This window comes from Haliotis rubra, unplaced genomic scaffold (assembly GCF_003918875.1).
Source record: "Haliotis rubra isolate DU_JTF1 unplaced genomic scaffold, ASM391887v1 Scf97, whole genome shotgun sequence".
Classification (NCBI taxonomy): Eukaryota; Metazoa; Mollusca; class Gastropoda; order Lepetellida; family Haliotidae; genus Haliotis; species Haliotis rubra.
In genome coordinates, this window is record NW_025767712.1 from 742,694 (window position 1) to 762,961 (window position 20,268).

The window sequence follows — 20,268 nt, forward strand, 5'->3', positions numbered from 1 at the left end:
GAAACCCTTGTCTACATTGAAATTTCGGACTAGCGAATTAATCTGTGGGCTAATAACTTTCAAGCAGACCTAGCCCGACTGGCTAGCAAAATTTGGAAACTATTTCTCACACTGCATAGTAATACCAATTACAAAATACACAACAAAACAATGACACATACATTTTATTGAAAATAGTGTACATTTTAGTTTTAAAAGTATATAGTTTACATCATATGCCAAATATGTGATAAGGCTGAACAGTGAACACACACACAACTGGATGTATATCATTAATGTTTTCTCTCTTGCACTTTTAGTAATTACATGTGTAGGTAAATGTTTTCTAAAGCTAAGGAAAATCAACTGTAAACAATATTTCATTGTCAATCATGACTGAAGGTGAATCATTCTCTGCACTGAATTATCTTTACTATTGGTAAAAGTATTTTTTTCCAAAGAAACAAGTTTTGTGTAGAAGGTATGTAGTTAATACTATATCTGGAAAACAAAATGTTATGAGTCTTGACACTTCATGTTAAACCTTGGGCACAAAAAATATTTAATGGAAAGAATTTGTATTTCTAAGACTGAAAAAGATGTTTTGCTTTTTATTAGGCCACTAGCGAGATAGGTATTATCTTGTTTTATGCTACTACTGAAATAGGTGTTGTGTTTTATATTACTAGCAAAATAGGTGTTATCTTGTTTAACAATAGGAATAACAATATTCCTTAAGAAGGATGGAGGGTTTTCATTTGCCTGGTACCGACTAATAAATTTCATCAAATATAAAACAACCATATTAAGTGAGGATTGAATATTGCTCAATGACAAGGCCTCTACAAGTTTTGCCTTATTACTCTATTAGCTGTGACATGATACTAGTCAGAAACGTTCACAAAATTCAATATAAATTTGCACATCTTACAAATTCTTTCCAGATCACAACTAAACGGATCCCAATTAACATTTATATGCAATCCTTATATTTGTCATAACCAAGTTAAATCTATGGTGCGTTTATAACAGCCCGTTCATCATAATACACAATATAAACAATTATTCAACATGACCCTAGATTACATCAACTCGGCAAATTAGACAATATTCCCAAGTTTAAAGCACAGACTGCGATGTTACTGATGTTTCAACCTTTTTATATAGATAAATCACTTTTATAATAACAGATACAACGCTTAGATTTATTCCACCATTAAAAACCCAAGTTAATTGTATTCTAATGGAAGACATCTATACTAAATACTGTACTATATAATTTCTAAAACTCTCTTCCCAAATATGATAATAGATATAAACTAGTAAAGTCTGTACAATCACTTTACAAAACTGATTCAATCCCAAATGGAGTAAAGAAACAGAAAAAATGTAGAAATATTGAAATTGAAAACAATTCTTGAAAGTCTATTAAATAACTTTTACAAGTATATCCATGAGAACATCTTAGGTCAGGCAGGAAAACATTCTAACAGTTCTTAACAAAAACGCCAACAAATATTTCAGGTGTACAGTTAACATGACAATATTTTGCCATCCAGGTTTTAGAAAACTAGAATCAGGCACTGACAATCTGGAGGGAGTTACACAATGCATAAATTACACAACTTTGTAAGGTAAATTTCAATATATCACATCTCATTTTTCAAAATATACTCTTCATAAAAATAATGTGACAGCACACTGTGTTATTTGGTGCATAGGTCAGAGTGCAAAGGTCACTAAGTTCACACTGGCTTATGATGTCATTATTAGTGTATGTACAAATCCATAAGGAATGCTTTAGAAGTGATCACAAATAATTTACATTTTGATTCTAAGGTATATTCTACCAATGAACTAATTAACTAATTCTAGCTGCTGCCTAACAAGCATAGTAATGATGAAGTCCTCACGAATTGAAAATACATTAACTAGTAAGTTGATATGAAAACTCAAAGAAAGAACTTCTAAACATTTTTTTTTTCAAATTCAAAAATGGTATCTTGTCAGAAAAAATATTTATAAGCATATAAAAATTACTGACAGTGGGCATACAGTTTTATATGCTAAGACATGTTGGACAGTACTGTGTTGGTAATCTTGTCGGGTTATTTCATCCAAGGGTGCAAGGCACTATTGACAAGATATACTATATACACAGTTGCTGCCTGTACCCCCTTACCCATCTTATACAAAGGGAGGGACAAAGTAAAACCGACAGACTCTGTTGTAGATAGGACTTAATTTTTGGAGCTTTGCAATCATTAATCAGCTCTACAGCAGTGAAACTCCAAAACAATAATCAACTCCATATATGATAATTACAACACAACATTCTTATAATGCACCAACTGTTGTTCAAAATGATTGATAACAATAAATGGTTGAAAAGAAATATACTTGAATTCTATTGAGCATACTAATACTATGTAAAACAAATCACAAAACGGCAGGAATATGAAATCTGCCTGGGCCAGGTGTTCCGAGGAATCAAAGTTTATGCCACCGGACATTATCTACAGATATCTCCGATTCTGGCATTACATTCAGGTCCTATGCTTCAACCAGTAACAGAAGAACAAATAATTTTTGTTCTCACTTCAAACTGTATCAATCACAACTGTAGATTAGGCCTAAAAAATAAATGTTGTGGTTCGGATTACCCGACCGACCCTTGAATTCTGGTGCCGACTCTATATTTTTAAGTGGCATGAATAAAATAAGCTTTCAGATACCACTGTTACTTCCCCAGCACCATTAGTTATTCTGATAGAGAAAGTCGACATGATGGCCACAAGCTTGATTGAATAAACAATTACACATTGATAAATGTGTTATTAGTTTGTACTTTCCTGTAAAAAAACGTAAAAAAATAAATAAAATCCTACCTACCTACCCTAAATATTACAGAATTGTAATCGAAACCACAACCTTTATTTATTTGGCCTTAACAAACTAATATTGTCATACCAGACAGAATACCTTACAAAGTTTTCATTTTGCTTCACCTGTCACACCAAAGCCCGTTGGAATGACCTGCATCTATTGTGTCTGTGTGTATTACATGACAAGAATCTGGAATGATTAACATGGCAGCAGTGGCTATACAGTATGACAATGATACATCTGTACATCAACAACAACAACAATTATACACGGATCCCACAGGAAATATTGCTGATTACACAATTCTGCTACTAAGAGCAGTTCAGGATTTGATAAAGGCATAATATGGAACAATTACACATAATTATCCAATTAGGCGTGGCCATTGCTTCTTGTATAACAGAATAATATAACAAAAAGTTCTTTTGTTTCCTTCCCCGTTTCATCAACAGGCATTTTCAAAATGATACACTGTTATGAGTTAGTACCAATTATATTTTCTATTTTTTTTATTACATCTGCATACAAACGTTATTTCTTACTCCAGTTCATATTGGCCCACATATGCAAAACAAATATTTCTCAAATGCACCTACACACAGTCCTAATTAATTCTACCGTACCATTCAATCCTATCATTAAACTGATTAAAATGACAGTGACAGAAAACTGAACAAATACATCAACAAATATTGGATTACTCATTTTAAGCAAGGAGAAGCACTGCTGATCATTCTATATATTGTCTTGCAGAGTAAGGGAAGTAACTCTTGCATGCATTAAGGACTATACAGAAGTCTTAGTTATTTGCTACAGATACCAAAATGAGCAAAAATCAATGTTTGAAGTTTTATTGTGAAATACATTAAATAATACCCATAAATATGAAGTATAGCCAATATACTAAAAAAAAATTGGTTATTTTTCATGAACCTCTCATCTCTATCTTATCAAATATTTCGCATATTTGTATGTTAATCCTTAGCACAAGTGCCAACAAATATGAAAGCATCATGTAAATAGTTGGTACGAACAAACAGGGTTGAAAAATGTGTTTTGCTGCAAGTAAGTACAAGTGTCTCACACCTAAGAACGCAGGGTAAGACTTAGCTTGGAAATTCTATTTTCATCAATTAGAAAGGAACGCCATAACACACGCACTTTCAGTAACTAACAATATCGGTGAGAAAATAGTAGGTGTCTTTTTCAAATACCTGTTTTACATAAATATAGTTTCTACAACATGAAATGTTGACACAAATAAATGGCAAGAGGATCAACGATAACAACACGAATATTACTTCAGTTTTTCTCATTCAGGAAACCATTGACCCAGAATCTGTTTCAAACCACCATTGCAAAGCACACTTTCAGCATATTTGTGTTTCAGTTGTTTATTCAAAAGTCTTGGCCCAGCTATCTTAACAAAGTATGAACGTTTCAAACAAATCACATGTAAACTGAAATACGTTGACTTTATTTTGAACAGGTTAACTGAAGCATGAACATGTTAACTCAAGAGACACCATGTTAACCTAGCTTCAGGTGATATACTGAGGACTGATGGTTCCTGTTCTTGTAACCTTGGTGACACTGCACAGCAACAACAAAGACAATTTGACAACTTATTCAAGAATGGTTCAAATCTGAATAGTGAGTGAGTGAGTTTAGTTTTACAGAATAATCAGCAATATTCCAGCTGTATGATGGCGGTCTGGAAATAATCAAATCTGGACCAGACAATCTAGTGATCAACAGCATGAGCATCGACACATGTAACTGGGATACGATGACATGAGCCTGACCACCCAATCCTGTTAGTCGCCACTTACAAGCATGTTTGCTGATCTTCACGGGTGTCTGAATAACAGGTGGTAAGGATATTACATACACCCTCAGGAGTGGAAAAACATTACTAGGTTGTTTTTTCAGGAAACTATATTTAACGACTCGGACACACAATCCCAGCAACAGACCAGGATGTGTCCAGAATCAGAAACTGGAGCCATCAGTCCGTGTAATGTTACTGGCATCTTGTACATTTCCTGGCTTATTCAGAGAGTCTTTACTTGTTAACCAATGTTAAACAGCCTTATTTCAATCAAGGTGGGTTTCCAATCACATGTATTACAGCACTGGAGAAGGAAATCTATCAATAATTTCATATGAAAAAGACATCCACCAGGAAACTTGTGATTGTCATTATTTCATGAAAGAGAAAATAATAGATTAGTTAGAAGATACGCACACCATTTTCACCTGGGCGAGCAAGTTGTCACCACAACATAACGGTAAACATAATGCCCCTGAATCTGGATTCAATTTCAACACCCATTCTCCAATAACACTGGCCATATTCAAAAGAAAGTTTTCTGTATTTTTTGTGTGAATAACAAAATGATGTAGTTCTTTCTTATCATTAGAATGCCATTCAGACAACCTTCACCAAGATGATTTTTGTGACTTCTCGATAATGCTTCTCGTTTTATTTGTGTTACCATGGTTACATGCATATTCTGCCTTGAGTTGCTATTACATAACTTCTGTTTCAAAACTACAGGATCAACAACCCACATCTGGCACTTGTAATGCGCACCAACACCTAACACAATCTTCTTGTAAACCTAATTCAGCACCACAATACAATTCAAGATTAAACCAAAAAGGGCTCTGCCAAACAACATCAGCCCTGTAAACTCTACTCATCGTTCATCTCCATAAACAATGATAGTAAAAGTCAAGCTATAAATATGTTTAGTGATGTTATTATATCCGCATACAAACTGCATCCAGTCATATAATGCCTGAGAAACTCCTACACCAATATTCTGAATATAGCCTGACAGTTTTTCTTCGTCGCAATGAATGATGCTGCATTCCGGTTGCTATGACCTGATTTTAAGTAATTCCATAATTCTCATTTTAGGGTGAGGTTTTGGTGATGGTGAAGTGACTACAACTGCACTATTCATGATAGCAAACAAGGCAGATGATCTGAACGACCCACAATGGGTTGACTTGGTACATCCCCAGCAACACTGAAACACATTGTGAGCTATCCGCAATACACTCAAAGCACTGCCTCAACATGCCATGTTCCAGACAATTCCTGTTTTTCTGGTGATGTTATCTCCACCAGACACATGTCTCTCTGATGATGCCTCAGTAGACCCAGTTGACTGGCACCCACTGTTGAAGGACCTCCATGTCCCCTAACAATTTGCGTATGGATCGATATGTTTCTTCAAAGCGGTCGTTGACAATGGTCTCATCAAAATATGCCTTGTATACCTGCTCGATCTGAGCACTTTCTTGCACTGTACGGATAAAATCTTCCTCCTGAAACATAAACAAAGAATCAGAGGGTGTGTGTTGTTCTGTAAGCAATAACTTTCCAGCTTTATCAACTAACCACCTTCTACCCATTGAGACCGGCCGCTGGGAGGGCATAACCACTGACTGACTGAGTTTGGTTTTACGCCGCTTTTAGCAATATTCCAGCAACATCACGGCAGGGGACACCAGAAATGGGTTTCACACATTGTGCCCATGTGGGGATTCGAACCCGGGTCTTCGGCGTGACGAGCCAACGCTTTAACCACTAGGCTACCCCACCGCCCCAGGGCATAACCAGAGAAAATAGAACATGTAAGTAATGCGACTCCCCCTGCAATAGCTGATGAACTTACTGAGATGTAGTTACTTTAATAATATTGGTTGAAGGAGAATAAAGAAACAACAGAATTGAATCACAGTAGCTTGAAAACAATCAAGTCAAGCCAAAGCAGTGACCTTTGTAAATCGAGCAATAAATGATTCTTACCGATCTCAGTTCCACCATGTTGACTCCTCTTTTGTCCTGCAACAAACACAATAGAGGGAGTCTTGTAAACTCAAACTTACACACTGCATGAAACAGCACTGGTACTGATAAAGGGGGAAGTTAGGGCATTAAAACCAGGAAGAGTTCTGCCCCTTTGACCCGCCACACAGCTTTTGGTTCAGCTGGGTTGATTGGACTTGGGGGTCAGTTAAGGGTTTAGAGATGGTCATTGGAAGGGACGGGAAGGTCAAAGAAGGGATGGAGAAAGAGCTAAGGAAGGTCAAGGGAGGGCCAGAGGAAGTGACAGGTATGAGACTTGGGAGGGATGGAGGAAGAGATTGGGAAGGTTTAGGGAGGGCCAGAGGAAGTGACAGTTACGAGACTAGGCTGACTGACTGAGTTTGGTTTTACGCCGCTTTTAGCAATATTCCCGCAACATCACGGCAGGGGACACCAGAAATGGGCTTCACGCATTGTGCCCATGTGGGGATTCGAACCCAGGTCTTCGGCATGACAAGCAAACGCCTTAACCACTAGGCTACCCCACCACCCCACGAGACTAGGGAGGGATGGAGGAAGAGATAGGGAAGGTCTCAGGAGAAAAAGTGGAAGGGACAGGTAAGGGACTAGAGGTGGCCAGAGTGAGTATGGTTTTATGTTGTTTTTAGCAATAATCCAGCAATATCCCGTCAGGGGACACCAGAAAAGGGCTTCACACATTGTACCCATGTGGGTAATGAAACCTGGGTCTTTGGCGTGATGAGTTAACGACTAGGCTACCCCAGTCGCCCATACGCTTGTGGTATATTTAGAATGACATAACGTGACCATCACATTATCATGTAATTTTCTGATTAAAATTGATATTTTAAACTTATCCTGACTCATGCTTAATTGCTTGTCTCCTTCCTCTTGCAAACTATAGTGGAACACTTGAATCCCCTTTTCAAGCTCCCTTAAAAAAAAGCAGACGTAAAATCACTCAACCCACGAGTAGCCTCCCTTTGATATTTGGTGCCAAAACCGTCACATGATCAGACATGCTCTTCACTCTCTCCGAATATGAGCCCGAAACCCAGATCCACAGGGAACTCCAGAGTGCCATCAGGGGAGGTTGGGAGGGCTGACCTCATGAGTCAGGATAAGTATAAAATATCAATTTTAATCAAAAATTACATAATTTTCCTTATCCTGACTCATGCTTAATTGCTTGTAGAATCCGATGGTATCGGTGGTGGGTTAAGCCACTCTGGATTCTCTGCTGATTTACGTCCTGCATACCCCCCTAGGGAACTTCTAATGGCACTGTGTCCTTTCTTCCAGCTTCCTCTGATGAGTCTGGGGGGGGGGGACCACAACTTGTCAGATTTCTCTGGAATCGTCTTCTCCTGACATTATGTGTGGATTTATGCAACTCCATATCTTGATGCTCGCATCAAGTGGAGAAGCGACCCTTCTTCATGTACAAGTAAGTCCTTACAAGTACAGGGTCTGTCACTCATGCCACTCATGCTAGTCTGTCCTAGACGTGCGCATGGACTCTAAAGCTTGCGCATGGACTCTAAAGCTCTAACTCTTCTGAGTGTTGGCTTTTACAAATCACGTGATAAATAGGGTGAGATTCATCTCAGCGTCTTTGAGGAACCATAAATTGCTTGTGCTACAACAAGAGGCCCAAACTGGGGAATGCCGGAGACGTCCTCGGTAGCCATGTCTCTGAGGTAATGGTTAGCAAACACTGTCTCCGACTTCCAAAAGCAAACCTCCATTATTGTCGAGATGGAGCAGTTCCCATGCAGAGCGAGTGTCGATGCCAGTGCTCTGACTTCATGAGGATTGGAGGCTCAAGTCCTGCTGCTTTGTAGGCTCTCACTATGACAGCTCTCATCCATATTGATATTGTTGTATGTGAGACCTCTGTAGGCGTCTCCGTACATAGAGGGATGAAAAGGCGCTTGAATTTTCGTCTCCTCGTTTTCAACCTTTGTAGGTAGACTTTCAATGCTCTGACTGGGCATAGGGATAAATCTTGAGTATCCTGTGGCCCTAGGATTGACGAGAGTGCTGGGATATGGAACTGTCTGTCTGGTTGACCGGGCAGTTGGTTCTTTGTTATGAAGTCCCATCTCAATCCCACATGTACAGTGTCACGATGTGCGTCAAATCGTGTTCGTTCAAAGTCCAGAGCATGTATATCTGACATCCGTGCTGCTGTTGCCAAGGCGATCAGGAACAGAGTTTTATGAGTAACCTCACATAGGATGTCCTTTCTAGTGGTTCATAAGCGTCACTGGTGAGATGCTGCAAGACCACGTTGAGATCCCAAGCAGGCGCCTTCAACTTCTTTTGTTGGTCTTCCAACTTAAAGGAGCGTAGTAATGCCAGTATCTCTGGTACTTTGGTCAGCTTCACACCGTCTTCATGGTGATAACTGTGCTGAGGGCCGCTAGGTATGTAGAGAGTGTTGACCCTTTTAGCCTCCTTGTTTGTCTTAGATGACAAAGGTATTCCGCCACTTGAGGATGTGTTGCTTTCATCGCCGCGGTATTGAAACCCTTCCTCAATGCATATTTCTCAAAACTCTGCCACTTGTCATCGTACAAGTTGTGGGTTGATCTACGTAGAGCTAATGTGACTGCTTTTGCTGCTCTGGCGGAATATCCTCTTTTCTTCAAGCAAGTCGTGATACGTTCCATGCGTGAAGCTGAAATACTGTTGGATTTCCGTGTGCTTGCTTGGTGTGCGGATGAACTAGTAGGTTTGACCACTCTGGGAGTTGCAGGGTTGGATTTTTCCGAGTTCTTGTATGAGAATGGGAAACCACACTCTCGCTGGCCAGTAGGGCGCGACCAAAATCAGTTGCAGCTTCTTCGTCTGCTTGATTTTCTGCAACACCTTCGGTATTAGAGCTGGAGGAGGGAACGCGTAAGCCAGTGTAGTAAGGCGTTTATTACTGCTTTCATTTCGAGCATGTTGATGTGCAGACTTTGTTCCTGACTCGACCATTTTCCCGCTGCCACTTTGTTGTTGAGGTGAGCTCCCCATCCCTGAAGAGATGCATCTGCGTAGAGATGAGTGTTGGACTCCGGCTCTGATAAGTAGGTTCCTCCGCAAACATTCGACTTCCGCCATAGTAGGTATGGTTCCAGTTCGTCCGGTAGTTTGAAGGAATCCAGACTGTCTAGATGAGCGTTCACAAACACTTGTAGTGGGTGCAGTTGTAGTCTTTCTCTGCGTGTCATGTCTTGTGCTGACGTGAGGAGACCGAGTAGGCTCTGCCAACTTCGTAGTGGTAACGGAGAGAGTAGGGCTTGAGATATCATCTGTTGTATCTTGACCCAACGTTCCTCTGGAATGACTATGCGATTTGCTGATGTGATGAGTCGTATTCCTAGGAATTGAAGATCCTGTGTAGGTTCTAGTTCCGATTTGAGGAGATTTACTAGCCATCCTATCGACAGGTGAAATTGACACCCGAGCACTGCATATTTCGCCGGCTTAGGGTCTTCTCAACAGATGTCTTCTGCAAAATGTTGAATATGAGTACGTATAGTATACGTATTGGTAATGTAAGGGATCATTTGTGTATGTACGAATTACTGTTCATTGGAAAGAATCCTATCACTTGTGTTATCTTATCGACTGATTGTAGAAATGTGCAACGTTTTAATAAATGTTTTGCATGTCAACAGTATATTTAATTGAAAAAAATATGGATGTACACATGTAATTCGGTCAGTTTAATCTAGTTGTGAACATTGGCCAAAGAGTTAACGAAGTCACTGGTGTAGCTTCTTTAGAATATATATATTCTTCTTCTCATAAAGTTTGTAGACCGCCCGTCTAAGTACTCCCTTGTCAAAGTTGTCAACGATGGTTTTACGTCCCGGTTTTGCTTTTGAGACGGTCCCTGTCTTGTCTGATTTGTTTCCAATATCGTAAACTTGTTGGTAAGACATACCAACAGCTCTACAAGTTCTGTAATAAATTTTAAACCCTTTCTAAACTAATGAAAGGTTTACCTCTGTCTTTTTCAAGCAGAAAAAAACTTATAAACCTTTGCAACAATCGACTGCAAATCGTTGGCCATAGTGGACGCTGTGATAAGATGTGCATGCATGACGGGAAACTTATTTATCAAGACTTAACATTTATATTAATATTTCTTCAATAAAGATTCGATAATTAAGTAAAGTAACACAAACATTCAACATTTATTTGTTTAGGAAAAACGTTAATTCATATTTTTACACCATCTGTATTATTAGCATAAATGTAAAGACTATTTCAGATTTCTGTTGTTGAACTCTGAAAAAATCTTAAGTTGCTGTTTTGGTACCAAATTCTCTCCTGTAAACTGCCCTTTAAATGCATAGGAATGTTACATCGATTGAAATAAAACTTAGGTAGACTATAGGCGAGTTGATATATTGACAACATAGTACATTTATCACCTTTATAAAGATATTAAGGCTAAAAAGCATTTTTCTAGCATTTCCGACAGTACTTTAGTTGAGTGAGCAGCCTGATGCTGAAGTCTAGTTGCAGTCTGAGTTGACTGGGATCTTGATGAACTTGAATCCCGTCGTCCAGGTAAAATGCACTGTGTAGACCTCGATGATGTAGGTATGTGGTGTAAACAACCAGGGGGCCGACGATATTCCAAAAGGTAGTACCTTCCATTGGTAATGACGTCCATTGAAGAGGAATCGAAGGTATCTCCTTGAGTCCGGACGGACGACTTGTCGTAGTTGAGGAAGGTGTATCATCCTGAACTTTGCGGGTCTGCGTAGATAATCCTGGTTGAATTTCCTCATGTTGTAGATTAGTCGGAACTTTTCCTTGGAATTTGTCTTTGGTACCAGGAAGATTGGGGAGTAAAAACCGGGTGTGATGAATTCCTGTTTTATTTTTTTCGACTGCCTCCTTCTTGAGTAGAGTTATGATGGCGTCGAGTAGTTTCTCCCTCTGGTCGGTAGCATAGTTGTACGTCCAAAGAGTGCTTGTCAATGGTGGAACTGCTTGTAGTTGTATCTTGTATCCTCTGCGTAGTATCTGGGATGCGTAGTTGTCCTGAAGAATTCCCCAATTCTCCCAGTAGCGTTGTAGACATCCACCCACTGTCGAAGGTTGTATGGGAACGGCTTGGGGTGGAAGACTCCAGTCGTTCCGAACCCGTCCATCAACGTCTAGCATTCCTGGCACCTCTGAATCCTCTGCCTCTTCCGGGGTTACCTCCGGTTGGCGTCGAAAAGAATCCTTGCCTCCTCTGGAAGTGCCGTATTTCTTCTATCTAGCTCTCTCTCCAGAGTAGCATTGAGATGTCTGTCGGATAACACTGGCCAGTGTATCGATGGACTTGATCATCATGACCTCCCTAGACTCCTTCGTAACTTCTTTAGCCACGTCTTCAATTTCCCCTGCGAAGATAGCTGATGCTGACCATGGAGCTCTGTACAAAGTCTTGGTGAACTTCTCACTCCAATTACAGGAAGATAGTAGCCCTTGTCTTATCAGTAGCGTCAACCCTGCTGATGTAGATGCCAGATGCTCCGATATAAACTGCTGGTCTTTCTTCTGGGTCAGCAATGCCGAGTAGATCATACGATCTTCTTCCGAGGTGTAGTTCCCAAATCCACAATGAGGGTTCCATTGATGGCTCTTGATTTGGCTAGACCAAAGAAGGTACGCCTGGTAGTTGTGTCTAGTTGTGCTAGCTTCTTATCGTCCACTTTATAAGTCCTGGTACGGGTGTCGTTGATGATTTTGTAGTTCTCGTCTATCTCTGGGGCCTTCATGAAGGGTTCCATATGGTGTAGAGAGAACTTCTTGGCGTTGAACGGTGGTATACTTTGACTCTGGAACTTTGTTACCTTCTGATGGCTGTACTGAGGTTCTCTGGTACATTCAACACAGGATCTATGGGTGGAAGGGTGAGCGTATCAAATTCGTCGTTTGACATCATGTACATGAATGCTTCATTATCCTCTTTAGAAGGTGATGCAAGCTCAACCATTAGCCATCCAAGACTTGATCTCTGTATCGGAGAATATGATTCCACCATCATCTACGTGGTGATCTACGTGGAGACATTCACGAATGTCTTCGTGGAGATGCGTGTGGAGACCTGCGTGGTGACCTATATGTGCGTGAAGATCTGCAAGGCGATAAACGTGAAGATCTCCCTGAAGACCTGCGCGAAGGTGATCGATCCGTATAAAGATCCTCCCTGGAGTCTTGAGACATATTCTTGCGCCTTCGTGAAGGTGAAGATTCTCTTCTGTGGGATGTGAAGTACGTTCGCGCAGGTCCGTGATGATTGTCCGAGTCTGAGGTCGAGGATGCTCTGCGATGCTTCGGTGAACGTCTGGTTCTCCTTCGCGAATGCTCCTCTTCTACTGCAGGCTCATCGTTGTCCAGGCTGACAGGTTCTCAGGAAGTTGTCGTTGATGACTGTCGAGTACGTGATCCTTCACGAACGTTCCCTTCTTCAAGCAGGCTGCCATCTTCACTCGGATAGGATTTGCAGGCTGCTTGTCCTTCGTGCAGGTTCGTTGTAGATGGTGTCTTCTTAGACACCTTCTCCTGCGCGAACCTCCGTTCCATCAGGTCCATCATCTGCTGAGTAAACTGCTGCATGACGATACCCGAGTTTAAGGTCTGCGCTGACAACTGCTGCTGCTGTAAAGATGACGATGCATCTGAGAGTGCTGAGGCTCCTTCCAAGAACTCCTGTCTTTGGTCTCTGAAGTCTGCATTGATAAGACGTCTGACTACGTTGATATGGCTGCTGATGTAGAAGACCTCGTCTTCTTCCTAACTGTTACTTCAGGAATCAGGATGGGTGGTTCATCGTTATACGTCTGCTTCGTCCGGTGGGGTGATATCTGCGGCGAAGGACCTCGTCTTCTTTGCTGCCCAAGGGACGACTTCGATAAAGTCTTATCTGTAGACGATTTCTTCTTCAGAGAAGAAGATGTCCTGGTCTTCTTGTACTGCGACGAGGGTAGTTGAGACGATGACAATCTCTTCCTGGACCCGGAGCTGCCATCTGCCACAGTCAACAGCTCCGTAGTAGCCACCGGCAAATCACTGGAATGGTGAATCTCAGCAGACAATAATACACAGTTATCAACGCATTCACTCTGTTTAGACATGACTTGTAAAAGTCGTCTCGACCTGTCCTTGGCACATCTAAGAATGGAATATTAAATAATTAGTAAATTCAATTTCAGATAAATGCTGACAAAGTTTACAGCGGAGGCTGGAAGAACATGTAGAAGTGCAGTTAGGACATAATGAATGCGGATCAGCAGCCGACAAACGAAACCTGCAACGAATGCAAGTTTTCATCAAATGTAAACAAGATGAAACATCATGTCAACAACGTGAATAAACGGAAAATTTGGTACAAATTTCTGACCATATTGCTGGTATATCCTTGCTAAAGACTGTATGCAGCTAATTTAGTAGTCAAAGCCTAAAATAAAAGGATATAATGCCGTTTTGGGGACCCAGGCGCTCTCACAACCGTCCTCTAGGGCAAAGAAGGAGAATGTGAAGAGCATGTCTGATCATGTGACGGTTTTGGCGCCAAATATCAAAGGGAGGTTACTCGTGGGGTGAGTGATTTTACGTCCGCTTTTTTTAAGGGAGCTTCAAAAGGGGATACAAGTGTTCCACTATAGTTCGCAAGAGGAAGGAGACAAGCAATTAAGCATGAGTCAGGATAAGGAAAAATAATTAACCTCGATGTCATTGTCTGTGTAATGGAGCCAGACCGCATGCGCTTGTCTGTGTAATCAAGCCAGACCACATGAAATAAAGTGGTACACTTCCGCCCACCATCATACTAGTCACGTATTTTGTTCGTGATAATTCTAACTTGGACCTTCATGGATGGTATAGGGAGGCCCAGAGGAAGGGACACAAAAAGGACAGGTGAGGGTCAAGATAGGGCCAGATGAAGAGACAGGGAAAGAGACATGGGAGGAGATTAGGGAGGGACTTTGTTTACCTTAGTGCCCCTCAAGAGCTTCCTGCCATCTTCATACATGACCTTGAGGGCCTCAACGCTGGGGGCAGCAATGAATGCGATGTAGGACGTGAACTCTGGTGACTTCAGGACTTTGAGAGACTGAAACAAGTTGGATATTATAACCGTTGCATAAATGAAGTTCACAAAGACAAATGTGAATATCAGCACAAACATGAAATTAGACTTAATCCATCAATATGTGAATGTCAGACAAACATGTTCAAAAACTTACTTCAATTAAACTTTGGCCTCATTATTGATTTGGTTCACTTTCAAATCTTTTCCACAGCAACAATGTGAGAATATAATCTGGTCACCTTTAATTCATATACTAACAGAAAAAGTAACTGCATAATATCATGTTCAATAGAGACATCATTTATTGAGAAATTAAAACATCCATCTTTTTAGAACATATCTTCAAACACATCTCCTTGACTTTATGGATATGCTTTCAAACCTGTATGGGCAAGTTTATGCAGAGTACATAATTTGGATGTTTGCATGTTTGTTTCACCTTATATGAAGCAATGTTACAGTTTTATGTTAGCACATGTCAAAATTATCCAATGACCTCAGTGCCAGATTACAACACTATTGCAGAGCCTATGTTTACCATATTTGGTCAAAATAAACTAGTTCAAAACCAAATGTGATGGACAGAAAGACAGCTGACAGGATAGTGATGTGTATGACCAAAGTGAGTGAACGACTTTAGTTGTCTGGCGGTCTGTAAAAAAAATCGAGTCTAGACCAGACAATCCAGTGATCAACAGCATGAGCATAGCTCTACGCAATTGGATACGATGACCATGTCAACCAAAACTGACCACCCGATTCCGTTAGTTGCCTCGTACGACAAACATGGGTTACTGAAGATCAATATTCTAACCCGGATCTTCACAGGTCTGTGACCAGACAAGCTATTTACACTTACTGTTGGGTTGACATCAAGCACACACATCTTTCCACTGCGGATCACATCATAGATTGACTCTATCTTTGTGCCATAAAGGTTGCCATTGAATTCTCCATATTCAATATATTTGGCATCATCAATATCAGCATCCATTGTCTCTCTGTCGATGAAGTAGTAGCCTTTTCCATTTTCTTCGCCTTCTCTTGGAGCCCGAGATGTGTCTATCAATTAAAGATTGTCAAGACTGAAAGATGGTTGGTATAATGTTTGAGTGATCAAGTTCAGACCTAAATACAGTCTAAGAATTGGACTGGAAACTGATTATAGTTTAGTGATCTCAGCATTCAGTAAATACTCACTGCTTTTTATACTGTAAGGCTTTTACTCATATTAAACATATAGGACCAGGATTTAGTAAAGAGTCAATTGGTCATTCATGACTTTATGACACTTCACTGGGAAGACAACACTATACAAGAAATGCTCCTCTGATCTGTCCTGAGTTATTATATAAATAATACATTCAGCTGTGAATATTTAAAAAAGAATAGGCAAAAATGCAACAGAATTCAGGCATTTTGAATTATCTTCCTTTCCAAGCTGTAAAGTCTGAACACAGAAGCAAGTGAGTGAACGTTTTTTTGTTTGTTGTTCAATGATGCACTCCCCCATATTCCAGCTACCTTGTGACTGTCTGTAAATAATCAAGTCTGGTCCAGACAATCCAGTGATCAACAGCATGAGCATCGATATCCGAAACTGGGATACGATGACATGTGTCAACCAAGTCAGCGAGCCTGACCATCTGATCCCATTAGTCGTCTCTTACGATAAGCACGGGTTACTGAAGACCAATTCTAACCCAGATTTTCCAAGGTTAGTGTTTGAAAGAAGCACAGGGGCTTGTAACGCTAAAAACTGCCATGAAGGTATATACTGTCACTGACAGGGTCTTAGTACTATATAAAAGGAAAGGTGTAACGAGGTCAACACAACAGGTTCGTTTCAGGGCAAATTCAACAATACTCACTGTATTTATCCCATTTAAAGAATGCACACATTTCAAGCCAATAGATTTACCTACAAAATGAGACATACAGCACAAAAATCGAAAGCAGTACTTTGGGAGCTAGGGTCTTCGGAAGCTCTAAAAATCGTGATTTCTCGATTCCGAGCCAAAATCCCTGCTCAGAATTTGTAGCGGTAACTCACCCATTTTCTTGTTTATTTCACATGCACCAAAACATGTTGAACTGATGTCGCCTGTCAGCTCGCTAGTCGCCATTCTTTCGGAGACACTTACATCTCACTGTCATAATGAGTTTACGTACATTTATTCATCACAAACAGAATATTATGTTGTGCCCGTTCGCCATTGACGACCTTGGCCTTAACCTGCCCCATAAATCCCTTGATATTCGACTTTTTCTGTTCTGTCTGGCTATTATGGTGGCAAATTTCACAGAGGATTGAATCACCCACTGTAGTGTATGTGTGAACTTACGTGGCATGACGGCACCAAATCGCTTCGGATCATCCCTGATGAGGCGTTCTTTGAGCGAGCGACGACCCACCCCATGTGCTCCCACCAGCACAAGGATCCGACGTTTGAATGGTGCCATCCGAACAACTTCCTCATAGATCATCAGGTCACACTTGTCAAACTCTGTAACACAAACATCATGTAAATCTTGAACAATCATGATATTACGTAAGTTTCAATCCAGAGAAATCCTCAACCGTCAGGTAAGGAGAATTCACTTCGAGAAATAGCCTGGCTGAAAAGGAAGGAAAGAACATTCTCGACGTAATATTTTTGGTAAACATTCATGTCTGACTTGTTTGAGTGGCATTTTAGAAGTTGAGACGTACAATATGGAACAAATTTTACGGATAACAACTTTTTCATAACAACACTCCTGCTTGACAACGGTATCGAAACGTCACGCTCATGAAATAAAGAAGTTGTTATCCATAAAATTTGTTCTATATTATTCATGTCTGGTATGATGGGAGGTGATTGGGTATCATTCATGTCTGGTATGATGGGAGGTGATTGGGTATTATGTTGCAGGGTACCTTTACTGGCCTTGCTGTTGTACTTGTACTTCTTCTTCTTCTTCCTTGTCAGACCACACACTGCCAACACACAGTTCATAGTACAGAAGTTGGGTTTTACGTCGCTTTTAGCAATATTCCAGCAATATCACGGTGTGTGACACCAGAATGGGCTTCACACATTGTACCCTTGAAGGGGAATCGAACCCGTGTCTTCAGCGTGACGTACAAACGCTATAACCACTAGGCTACCCATAGGACAGCCTGCACTGGGCAACAGTGAGTGAGTGAGTTTAGTTTTACGCCGCACTCAGCAATATTCCAGCTATATGGCACCCGACTGTAAATAATCGAGTCTGGACCAGACAATCCAGTGATCAACAATTGATCTGTGCAATTGGGAACCGATGATATGTCAACTCAGTCAGCGAGCCTGACCACCCCATCCCATTAGTCGCCTCTTACGACAAGCATGGGTTACTGAAGATCAATTCTAACCCGGACCTTCATGGGTAGTGGGCAACAGGTTCCAGTTTCACATTTCACTATGTTAAGTGTTAATGACGTAACTATTGTAAGTCTTTCTTAGCTGCCAAAATACTGCTATGGAAGTGATTCAACTTACAGGTTTTAACATAAGACACCTTCAAGCTAAAAGTGTGGCTTAATGGTTGCACCTTGAGACCTTTAATACATTTTTTTCAAACAAAGGCAATGTTCAGATAATCATTGTTTAACAAAACTGATGTAATGACTTACATAAACTTCCTTTTGAATAGTCAAAATCTGGCTGGACAAAAGCTTTCCTTTTTTCTTCCAACGACTGGGATGGGATTAACCCAGTTGGACCATTGACATCTGCAATACGGGACTGGAACAGAAGTTTGATAGTGACTGGAGGTTTCAACCGAGATGTATCCCTCTGTTAACCTGGACAAAACTCCCTCCTCTGTGTCCATCAAACAGCTGTGTGACAGTGAGTGAATTTAGTTTTACCCCACTTTCAGCAATATTCCAGCAATGGGGGACACCAGAAATGGGCTTCACACATTGTGCCCATGTGGGGAATCGAACCCGGGTCATCGGCATGACAAGCAAAAGCCTTAACCACTAGGCTACCCCCTTAACCACTAGGCTACCCCAACGCCCCCTGTGTGACAGTACAAAGATAGGTAAATTCGAAACAGCAGTGCCAATCCCAAACTGAGGCCAATAGGAATATCTATGATAATGATGATAATTTGCATATAAAATTTGTGATTAGAAAATTTCCAGTTTTCATTATTCACGTATACGCCTGACATATAACTCTTCCCATCAGATTTTAAACCAATCATACATGGTCGTTTGGTGTTTACATTCCTCCATGGGGAGTTGCCAATGGTTAATTCAAGGTTCTACCCCTCACCTGCCACCAGTTGGGGTCTTCTTCATTGATGATCTCCAGTATATCTCCATCCTGGAAGGGGAGGCCAGCATCCTTACACGGAATCAACCGATCCTTCAGCGGGGTCGTATGTGAAGTGAGCCTTCATGTATTTCTGAAACAATATTTAGAATTGTAAACCTGTCAGGATGCTCAAACTCTGTGTCTGGCTTTTAAATCTCAATGATGGACAAGTTATCACAAGTGAGATGGGGTTTTGTACTGCTTTGAACAGTACGGAATGTAACGAGGCATGATATTGTATGTGATAAACTTTGGTAAAACTAAGATCACAGGTGAGGTGTTGAAAAGCCAGGATCTATATACGTGCGATCCTTGGACTTCAATCAATGATCAGGGGCGGTGGGGGAGCCTAGTGGGTAAAGCGTTCGCTCTTCACGCCAAAGACCCGGGTTCGATTCCCCACATGGGGAAAATGTGTGAAGCCCAATTCTGGTGTCCCCCGCCGTGATATTGCTGGAATATTGCTAAAAGCGGCGTAAAATCAAACTCACTCACTCACTCAATCAATGATCAGCATAGTCTACAGGTAAGGGACATAACTCCATCCAGAAATAAAGACTCCGTTAAACAATATGCCATCAAATACTAAACCTCAAGGACATTATAGTATATTCAGCTAGTTTCCAAGAGTTTTGACATCACTTACTGGTTCTGGGTTGGCATAGTCATTGTAGGATGGTACGATCTTGAGCATGATGTTGCCGTCCGATTCCATAATGATGTCCATCAAATGCTCTGGGGTGGCCACTGGATAGCCGTTCACTTCACGAATGATATCACCAACTCTCAACAAGCCTGCAATAACACAAAATCAGCTCTAGCAATCTAACAGCTTTCCATGCTTGCCACTTGTCTTGTTTTCACAGAACATTAATTTGTGATATACAAAGTTGATTAGAACATAGAAACACATCTTGTTACAAAGAGAACAAGTGTTTGCCACTGATATGGCAATGTCCCCCGCCAATAAAGAATGGCATATCTATGTTTACTATTTCTTATTTTATGGTCACATACAAGATGCCTGAAATGACTGGTGTCTGCATAATCACCCAATGTAGGCTGTCAACATAATTGAAAACATTGGGTGCAATGTTTTATGAGATATCGCGTTT

At 40.7% G+C, this 20,268-nt stretch overlaps 1 protein-coding gene across 1 annotated transcript in view; it reads right to left on the minus strand.

The window, feature by feature from the left end:
- Nucleotides 1–600: 600 nt before the first annotated feature.
- Nucleotides 601–20,268, minus strand: part of LOC124265300 (protein PALS2-like) — a 37,034-nt gene continuing 17,366 nt past the window's right edge. Inside the window, 10 exon segments of the mRNA XM_046700093.1 lie at nucleotides 601–6,204; nucleotides 6,689–6,724; nucleotides 14,706–14,825; nucleotides 15,664–15,866; nucleotides 17,150–17,311; nucleotides 17,725–17,784; nucleotides 18,463–18,574; nucleotides 19,112–19,213; nucleotides 19,215–19,244; nucleotides 19,800–19,948. Of these exon segments, the coding sequence (XP_046556049.1) occupies nucleotides 6,028–6,204; nucleotides 6,689–6,724; nucleotides 14,706–14,825; nucleotides 15,664–15,866; nucleotides 17,150–17,311; nucleotides 17,725–17,784; nucleotides 18,463–18,574; nucleotides 19,112–19,213; nucleotides 19,215–19,244; nucleotides 19,800–19,948 (1,151 nt within the window). The 3' untranslated portion in view covers nucleotides 601–6,027.